We start from the raw sequence: 10,775 nt of genomic DNA on the forward strand, positions 1-10,775 counted from the left end.
CTATAGAGGTAGCCAAAGAGACAACATGGATTCAATTTTTCAAGAAAGAGTTGAGACACTCATAGACAAAAAATTATCAGTATATAGATAGCCCGAGTGCCATTCATTTTGCAGAGTATTGTGTTTTACATTCAAAGACAAAACAAATACAATTGTGACACCATTTCATTCCATCAATTATGGATGATGGATAGTTAAAGATGGAAAATGTACATAAATATGATAATCTAGTAGATATGTTTACAAAGATAGTGTTAAGGGATAAGATGAACTCCTCTTTAGCTTCATTTGGTCTTCTAGACTAAAAACAATAAAATATAACAACATAGTACAAGGTGGGTTTACATTCTAGTGGGAGCTACAAGGTTACCAATTCTATGACTAGCCTCCAAGTGGAAGGTTATTGTTATAGAGTTTGATCAGTCTCTAATCGAAGATTGTCGTTATAAGGAGCCTAATTAAACTCAGAGGTTAATTTTTGTCCACTTCCTTTGACGTGAATTTCCCCTAGATTTCTTCTATGGGGGTTTGCGGGTAGCACCACCATGATGGGGTCAAGGGGTAGTGCCCCTTCTAGGCTGCTAGGGCAGAGCCTTAGGCTCACATCCTATTGTGATATAGGATAGGGTCGACAAGGGGTAGCACCCTACGAGGCCAAAAAATGACTTTATTATTATAAAAGGCATCAGTAGTTATTTTTTCTATTGGATGACATATTCTACCCTTAATTTTGTAATTGACATAAGTCTTGTATGAAATGGATTAGGACTAGGGATTTTACAATGTATGATGATTAAGTAGCTTCTTCCAATGGTATTGAGTAGCAAGGAACTATAGATTATAAACAGGTTGAATCACTGGAGTATAATATTGATTCATTATTTAGTGGACGTAGCCTAGGGATTAGGTGAACCACATTAAATCTCTTTCTTCTGTTTGATTTATGTGTGCTTTATACCTTGGTGTTATTGGATATATTTGCATGTAACTGTTATTTATGTCCCTATGATCCTAACACTTTCAACTTTTCCCAAACTTCATAAGCATTCCTCAAAGAAAAAACCTCAGCAAGTTTTGATTTAGATAAAACACTAGTAATAACATAGCTCACCTCCTCTTTTTTCTCATACACTTTGCTCTCATTTGCTATTTGCAATCCATCTATAGGGAACACATACTTCGTCTCAACATGCTTCTGAGTCTTGTAACTTCCAATTGATATCAAGTGATCTTCTATTTTCTCTTTCCATGAACAATAATCTAATCCATCAAACATTGGCATATTCAATGTGCACGCCATTAGATCTACCTCAAGCAGCTAAGCTCATCAACCAAGGGACAAGGATTAGATACTAATTGTTCAACAAACTAAATAATAGAGAAGGGTCAGTGAATCACTTATTTCACACTCACATAAACTTTTATGATTGTCAGTAAACACTTAACACACATCCACTCCTACTTAAGATACTTCCATTAAAGCATGATAATACACTACCAAAAGATACACATTAAAGTACAGGTACACCAAAATAATGAACACTAGATTTTATATGGAAAACCCAATTGGGAAAAACCATAGAGATAGTCATTCTCATGAAATGATAACAACACTAGTTAAGGTGACAATAATTAGGTGTTTTTTTAGTACAAGGATAATTGTGTGATCAAGGGGTATTGTCGATGGGATAATTGCCTGAGTAGTTGGGCCCTTAATATGAAAATGCCCACTATAAAAAAAATGAAAATTTGAAACTGAAATAAAGAATAATGTTAGGCATGTGCAATTTCAATTAAGAACTGATTGCAGTTCCTCGATCAACTCTTTGAGTAGTTCGCACTTTCATTACACAAGGATCACATATATGATCACATGAATATACATTCTACACTTTGACTCAAAATGATTCAATATATATGTATCAAACTCATGTTATAAACTTATCTGCCAAAACAAATTTAAGATGGGAGACACCACCTCGAGCAATACAATGATCCTTGTAATATAGTAAGATAGGAGTTTTTGAGGAAAGTTGAGTTTTGATAAAGAAATGAGATTTTGCCAAAATAGGTTCAAATGCCATTTAAGGTAACACAGGTATGTACTTTTACTCTAAGAACACCAACACACTACTACAATCTTTGATGCTAATGAATATGATTAACACACTAGGCAAAAACTGTTGGGACCGAAATCATCAACACACTTCACAAAGGATCAACCCAAAATATAAGCTCCATGTAATCGCCAAGACGATCCAAGCAACCGTCGAGGCAAGAAATAGGATTATAATTAATGCTCAACCAATGGTCTTGAACAACATGTGAAACACATGCTATTAGTGAGAAAGATAATCACTACATAACCAATTGATATGCCACAATTGTTGGAAACCAATTTATAACAATCGATGCATAACCGAAACACTAGAGGTTGAGATAAGGATGTTGACACTAATGACAACCATGTTGACATCAATGACAACCATCAACTTCACATTCAAACACAATCTACCTATCAAATGTGTGTAATGGTCTCATCGCAAGAAGAATATGAATAAACAATTGAGAACTTTATTCCAACTTCCATAGATCTATAGCAAGAGGATTACAATCAAGCATCTAAAACTTCTCCATAAGTGCTTGGCATACTTGGCTTAAGAAGTGAAAATGCACTTCCCTACTAAAACTTTGCACCTAAGCAATAATGGAGTGTAACATTATAATTTCAAATAGAAAACAAAAATTATTCTTGACTTTTTGAAGTTGGGATCCACTACTTATGATGACTAGGCCATCCACATATACAATGAGAATAATAATGTTGTCACCCATAAGTTGTACATTGAGATTAGGAACGAAAGGACTACTAAATTTGAGATTTTCTAAGATGAATGTCAATATTATAATTTTTTTTGTGTTACCATTCTTTGTTTAAGAATTTGTAAATTTATCATTTTCATTAAATAAAGTTAAGTGTATGCAATAATGATCACCATTAAAATAATGTTGGCTACAAAAAAAATAGTTTACTAAATCTTGAGTAAAAGAATCATAAACTATTTTAAAATACATATTTTGAATCTAGATAAAATCTCAAAAACTGTTAGTTCATGTCATCTTAAAGTTCTTAATAGTTTGATTGTTACATGTGACAAAAGTTAAAATTTCAGTTAATTTTTTAAATTTTAATGTCTCACTTTAGACATAAGGCAAGATGCACTATTGTGGGATCATCCATTTGTTGACCATTTACTCATGTCTAGTTTCATTCCAATGATAGATAGGAAAAATCTTAATTTGGCACATTGGCCTAAAATGGAATAGGATTTCCTTTTCACACATTCTATCTTTTCACCTTTTTTTTTCTTGCAAGGAACTTATTAAAAATACTACGAGCCAACTTTAACAATCTTGAAAATCATGTTATGATTAAAGTCCCACATTTACAAGAGCTCAATAGGTGTGCTCTTTGTGTGGTGCAAGTATAAGGTGCATCTTGCATAAGTATTATATGGCCACACAATAGTTGAGTCACATCAATAACCAATTGAATTGGGGCCGTATTCTATTACCAACACTTTTGTGTTGAGGTTACAGATAGTTAAAGTGCTCACAAAGAGTCACTATAACCAAAAGAAGCATTAACACATACCATGGCATGACAATGTTTTATATACCATGTCATGATATGGATATCATACTAGGTAGGGCATTGCAACTTTCATACAAGAAGAATCTATATAACCTTACTCTCTTAAAATGGTTTTTCTACGGTAAAATTCATTGCTTACATGATAAATACTTCTCAATCTATATAACCTTACTCTCTTAAAATGGTTTTTCTAAGGTAAAATTCATTGCTTACATGATAAATACTTCTCATTACACATTTTCCTCTAGCATGTAGGTTATTATGGGAACATGCAAGCCAAAGGATGATAATATATGATAACATCAAGAGGGGTCCACTACTTTAGATTGATCCACTTTCTTTCTTTTCTAAATTTTTACTTCAAATCCATGTTTGCTGGTGCCCAATTACTTATGATGCATGCCCATTTTAGGTTTCTAGCGCATCTCAAAGTGGAGCAAAAATTTAATAGTGAAATTTGCATATTCATTTAATTTCAGATCCATTTTTTAGAGAATGAATTGATATAATTACATATAAACCAATGATGCAATAGTGCTAAGTTTCAAGTTCATTCCTTATTCTTTTATCAATCTCCATTCACACATTCTTATGCATTTGATCTTAACCCTTCAATACATACACATTACCTATACATGAGACATGCATTGTGCCCATTAGTTCCAACCATGCCTTACTATTAATTTTCTACGTAGATTACTAGGCATTGAATTAATGTACGCCTATAGATCTAGCCCTCAAATTCTAAAATTCAAATCTAGAATTTGTTGACTCCCACCCATTTCATTCCACCACAAGCCAACTTGACATGTGTTTTACACAATCTATTTGTGTTAAAGATATTCATTGATCAATGTCTAATCATATTTGATTATCATTTGAAAAATCCTCCTATTTATTACCAAATCTATAAATTTGTGTCATCAACGACTTCTTCTACAATCATTTCCTAGTTCCATGAGAACTTAATCCTAGTAATTTGATAGCCCCATCAAAGCAATTTTCATTATAAAAAATCATTAATGATCAACATGAATAGCATTCACTTGTGCATAAATTAATTCACACAAGTAAATCAAATCCACAACATTTAAGAATCATCCCCTAGATAAAATCAATCTAACAAATCTTATAAATACTTAACCAAAAACAATAAATAACTACCTTTCTTAAATCAAACCAATAAAGAACTATCCTTCTTAACAACCAAAACAATAAAGAACAATCTTTCAACAACTAAATAGATTTATTCCTCTTACTTCAAGATTCCAAATTCTCCTAATTCAATTAACTAATTGAACTAATTAATTATCTTAATTATTTAAACATTAATTTTCATTTAATTAAAAACTTTTATTTCCTTACAAATTGTATATGAAAGTTTGTTGCGACTTTCTAGCTTGGTTTGGTAATCATTCAACTGTTTTTTTGACCTGGGCGATTACGAAAGGCACAACGTCGTCTTCACGCAAACAATGTCAGTTTTGAGACCACTCAGTCGGATTGTCTTTCAAGTAATTCCTCACCAATCCTCTACTCAATCTCATATTCATCAAATTATCTCTTCACACACCCAAACTTTATAATCTTTTGAAAAAAATTGTACCACGAGTCAATCTTCCAAATTTCCACTGATATTCTTCTTAAATTATTGGCTGCAGAAATTAATCACCTCCAATTCCAACTTCCTATTCACCCTCAAATATGTACCTAAGTCCACACATTTTTCCTTTCGCAAAGATTATAATAATTGGTTCGGCTAACCTGTAATTAAAACTTAATTAATTAAATTTTAATAGTATTTTAAATATAATTGTAAGATTATTAATTAATTCTAGACTTTATTTGCAATCAAAAAGAGTTCATTACAATTTAATATCCGATACAAATCTATTTTCATTTTACCTAATTAAAAACTTATACAAGCATTATCTCCCACAATAACTCAGTCTTTTCAGTTACAGACAATTGGAAATTGACAGTTTTGAATTTATATACACTGTTATTTTTTTGAAAAAAAGAAACGATGAAAACATCATTGTCTTCCGTAATTTTTATACTTAATATTTATGTTTGTATATAACTAAATTTAAAATCATCCCTTACAAGTTGGCCGGATGTGAAACAAAATTTTGGATCAAGGAATTCGATGAATTGACCCAAATGAACCAATTTAAAATAAGTAAAATGAATTTGTGTTTAGTTGCCAAGTGGATTTAATTTATAGCAAGCTACCGACATATGTGGCAGCTGCAAAAATACATTATTTAATAGCATGTAGAGAACAATAAGAAATCAAAATGGAGGAGATTGTTTGAATTTAAGCCCACTATTCAAAAATTTCTTAAAGATCTGAAAGACATCAGATGAAGAGCACTCTTACATACAGTCTGCAAACCAATTGAAATGCTTCATGGCTATTTTGGCTGCAGAGGAGGTGGAAAGTTGATAAAATCATGTCCTTCAGAAGAGAATTTATTCCTTGGCCACCAGATTTAAAATCTGACAGCTAAAGACAGAAATGCAATGCATGCAGGCAGCAGACTAACCATTAAAAAAAACTTAGGGACAAAGAAAGAAGAAAACTTATTTGAATTGATTTTACTTAACCAGGAGCTTTAAATTCAACCAACAATGGGGTTCATCAGCATTGAGGTCATGAAACGAATTAAAATTAATAGCTTGCTGATGAAAGCAACGGTGAGCTTTACATAGAAAAACTTAAGAAACCCCATGCTATTTTTAGTTAATCATACTCTGTCACACCCCATAATATGTTATCAAAAAAGTTTCACACAATGATTACTGACAGCTCAAGGCAGCTAGGAAAAACGATCTGCTCTGCCATTATGCCACTGGCTGTTTTATGTTTGGTTTCTCTCTTAGCTGGTCTTTTGGTCTTTTAGAACAATGGTCTTGTGAGCGTCATTAAAAACTTTCATTTCATTTTATTTCTTTGAATTATCTGTAGTAAAGCATCCAACACAACCCTGGTTGTATTCCTAACTATATTCCAACACCGCTGACCTGAATGATAAACTAGAAAGATGCAATCGACAGAAATCGCTAGCCAACCCCTAGAATGCACCAATGCATAAGTTACCTTTCATACACCATAACGTATCTATTGGTGCACATCCTAGAAGCTGGATAGCTGTTTCCTAATTTGGCTAATGTAGAGATTTACAAAGGAGATCACTACACCTTTCCGAGGAGTTTCTTTCTAGGAATGTTAAAAGTTTCAACTCCATCTTACATTTCAACTAAAAGTGGCTACTTTGTAACAAACATGGACAACTGTCGTGAAGTGTCCATCGTAATCTTAGTACTATTTTATGGATTTGATTGTGTGTAGTATTTTTAGTTGTTTTCTTGATGATGAATCACTGACTGTGATTCGAAACATTGATGCAAAAATACCACATACAATCAAATCCAGAAAACAGCACTGAAAAAAACATGAGCAATTATGCCAGATTGAGAAACATGCATAAGCTATGACTTGAATCCAAAACCACCCAATACAATTCATGAAGTTTCCTATTCATCATCTGCTTTCCCTTGAAAAACAGGTTGGTCTGTAAGAACAAACTGTTGCTTCAACACTCCCCCTAAAACCACATTTTGATTAAATTTCTATCTATATCATCAGATTTCCACAATCCATTAAAGTTCATTTGATGCCTTTCTGACTTAGATTGTATATGAATTCTTTTAAATCAACATTTTGAATCCATCATCGGGATGGAACATAAGATATAGGTTCTATCTATCCTCCAAAGCCAACATTGGCTCTCAAACCAGAACATGCGCCGGGCAGAATTGAAATACTAGTAGTCCAGCATTGTTGATGAGCTTCTCTACTGCCAAGCTACATGCCCATTCGGAATGAAATATTCGCGTGGATTCTTATCTGCAAGACACATTAATTATATAAAAAATTTCACAATTCATGGTTTATTTGATATTGTTCCTGGATAAGACTGTGTGCAAGTTTTTTCATCAACATTTTGGATCATAATCATCCGAGATGGAAAAGAGCCAAGAGATACAAAAGATAAATTACATTTGAACAGATTGACCCTCAGAAAATACAACAGCACATCACAACATTAAGTCACAATAGAAACTGTTAAGTTTGAGTGATTTCCCCTGCAAGAATTTGTAGCTACCCATATTAACAATTGATATAGAATCATCAGACTACCTTAAATTAAAAGACTATGTTGTCATATGGACAAATGCACGAAGAATATCTGTAGCAGTCATGGAATTGTGTAACGAACTGCTTTATTCTAAGCTACTGGACATGTGAAGTGCAATTAAAGATACCTACAATAGGACCACAATCGAACTGCTTTAAATTGAAAGATTATGTGCACATGTGAACAACTCAGAAAAAGGAACTTTCACAGCTCCTGTGAGCAGCGGCAAAGTGGAACTTTAATTGTAAATGTGACCCACCGTCAAAAAAAGACAGAATTTGACTTCAATTATACATGTGAACATCCATAAAAGCTTCATTAATGTGCAACAATCAAATGTTCAGAAGTTATTGCTTCAGAACGAGAAAAGAGCCATTTTTCAGTAATAATACCAACAATATGTCACCCAAAGCTTAAAAGCTCCATATAGGGTGCTCCATTAGACTCCTCGGAAAAATGTTGACACCAGTTTCTGAGACCATTTCAAATAACAATGACAACATTTTAGGAGATGCTGTTTAAGCACCAATAAATTAAATAAAAAGGACAGATCCAATAGCCTTCAAACCAGCATCTCTTTGGTGTCATGAAGAGCTAGCCCGATCAGTCAATGTTTTCAAACATTACCCATTAAAAGCATCATATTCTACCCACAAACAATAAGGGTTGTGTTAATATATATCACCCAAAGTTATAAAGCTTCATAATAAGGTGCCTCTTAACTCATTTTCACAAGATTACCTGAGACCAATTGAAAGTATACTGATAATGATGCAGGAAAGAACCATTTCTACCCAAAAGCTAGATACAAGAGACTACAATTCAGCATCTGGTTGGGCTTGTGAGGAGATTGACCATCAATGAATGTTTTCAAACAATACTCCTTAAAATCCATACACTCTACCAAAAAATAAAACAAAGGCTGTGTCAGTGCACAAAAATTGAAGAGGAAATGATTGTACATACTGTTCTTCACAAACTCCATCTTCACATTCTTTGAAAATAGCATTGCAGGCAGATCTGCCGGGGAATTCTTGAAGGCAGGCCACGTACCATTCATTTTCCTTGAGCTCTCATAATTCAATCGTCTGAACCTGCAACCATGGCTCCTATTCATTCTTCCATGCATATAGAAGCAAAGAGAACCCATGCGAAGAACTTTCCCTTTGTTTGTTAAAACTTTGGGAAAGTGACTTGGAGCTCCATGTCTCTTCAGCCAATGATGAAAATGAAGAAGAAGAAGACAAAGACGAAGTTGAAGAACTTGTCTTGAACATGAACACGGCATGACCAAGATTAGGGTTAAAAAACCAATCATGTACATCCCACAGCATCTCCACGGGAAGCCCATCCACCAAAATGGTCTGATTGCCCCTGAACTTCCATATCAAATGCTTCACCTGAACTACGACTTGCTTATCAATCCTAACACACAACCTAGGATCCCTAGGGCCACCAGTCTGGCACTCAATCACAATATCATGGCTCTTACCACTCTCACAAAATTGTGCCTTCGTGGTATAGAAATTCTTCCCAAATACATGTTCCTTTCTTGAAATCATTACGGTCTCACCAGACCCCTTGGCATGGGTTCTCTTATAAGCCTCACTGCTCATATCCCCAAGCAATAACCCCAACTCATCCTCCGCAACCACGGCAACGTAATAGCCCTCAAGCGGCTCAGGCCCAGATCCATACTTTGCACAAGAAAGGTCCCAAAAGACGTCTACCTTGGACGCCCCGAGTTCGAATCTCTTGCACCCCTTCTTCTTCCAGAAGAACCAGGACTTCATGTCCACCTTGCACATGCATTGACAAGATGGATCATCCACATTGACACTCAGCCCCTGCCCCATCAGGTTCTTGCACCATGTGACCGTGATGAGCCTAGTCTGGTCATTGAGCACCGTCTGGTAAATGCATGTGACCATGTTCTGCATCATCAGCCCATTGCTGGAGTTACTGACATTGTTGATGTGGGTTTTAGTGGATGATGAAGATGAAGAGTAATCTGCCACCTGAACTGCATGTTCCCCAAAACAGGATGCAAAATCCCTCATTTTTAGCAGCACCCAGAGGCAACACCCACAAATCACCTGGTTAAGGCCTTTTTCTGCACCACATTAACCAATGGCTTTTTGTGCTACATTAGCCCTTCAAAACTGCTATCTAGCCCTTACCGCCCAGTCATATGAGAAACAATATGCCCCCCGCTATTACCCCCCAATTTTCCTGCTGCTTCCCTTCAACTGCAGGTTTTCTCTTATTCTTGTCCGAGAGTATTTTCAATTTTTGTCTTTGCGTTTTTCTTTTCCGTATTGGAATGTTTGTTCAAATCCGCGTGCCTCTTGGATCTGAAATGAATAATTCAGTTTTTTTAACCCTCAATATTTACATAGCCTGGAATTAGAGCGAATAAGAATGGAGTTTGGTGTCCGGCGAAATATTCTTTGAATTCCGGCCCCTGCTCCGATGGACTCGCTAAGGTTTGGTGACCCATGCCATCTTGAAGGCTTCGCCGTCATTTATTGTTATTATTTTAATACCACCCATCTATATCCATCCATTTGGGTAAGGACACAAATTTGTAGTTAGTTATTGTCACCGGATATTTATAGTTGCAGTTTTCTTTTTGCATTTTCGGTTTTCTTTATTGAATGAGGTTGGAAATTTCATGGGAGCATGAGTTTAAGAGTTAAAATTATGCTATATTTGTGTATGTCAAGATATTTTAAATATAATTTAATGTTCATATATATAGGAGGAAGTTTTCTTTTAATGTTGTGTACTTACCTAGTATGGAAGCACAATTTGTAGGTAGAATTGGAACCTTTTTTGCTAATAGTGAAGGAGTGAGGTGTGTCTATTAGGGGAGAGGTCCTCGTACTTGAACAGGTTCCAATGGTTGTGATAAA

The 10,775-nt window shown here is 34.7% G+C and overlaps 1 protein-coding gene across 2 annotated transcripts; it reads right to left on the reverse strand.

The window, feature by feature from the left end:
* Window positions 1-8,148: 8,148 nt before the first annotated feature.
* Window positions 8,149-10,229, reverse strand: LOC149540669 (uncharacterized). 2 transcript variants are annotated; one of them, XM_089801763.1, is made up of 3 exons: window positions 8,914-10,057; window positions 8,602-8,760; window positions 8,149-8,506 (listed from the first exon to the last, which is right to left on the reverse strand). In XM_089801763.1, the coding sequence occupies exon 1, from the start codon at window positions 9,918-9,920 to the stop codon at window positions 8,970-8,972; it is 951 nt and encodes a 316-aa protein (XP_089657889.1). In that variant the 5' UTR covers window positions 9,921-10,057; the 3' UTR covers window positions 8,149-8,506; window positions 8,602-8,760; window positions 8,914-8,969. The 2 variants fall into 2 exon arrangements, with proteins under 2 accessions (XP_089657889.1, XP_089657888.1); XM_089801762.1 differs by lacking the exon at window positions 8,602-8,760 and having other exon boundaries at window positions 8,827-10,229.
* Window positions 10,230-10,775: the final 546 nt, after the last annotated feature.

The sequence above is a fragment of the Cupressus sempervirens genome, chromosome 9 (genome assembly GCF_028749045.1).
Source record: "Cupressus sempervirens isolate cs-2001-9-10 chromosome 9, ASM2874904v1, whole genome shotgun sequence".
Taxonomy (NCBI): Eukaryota; Viridiplantae; Streptophyta; class Pinopsida; order Cupressales; family Cupressaceae; genus Cupressus; species Cupressus sempervirens.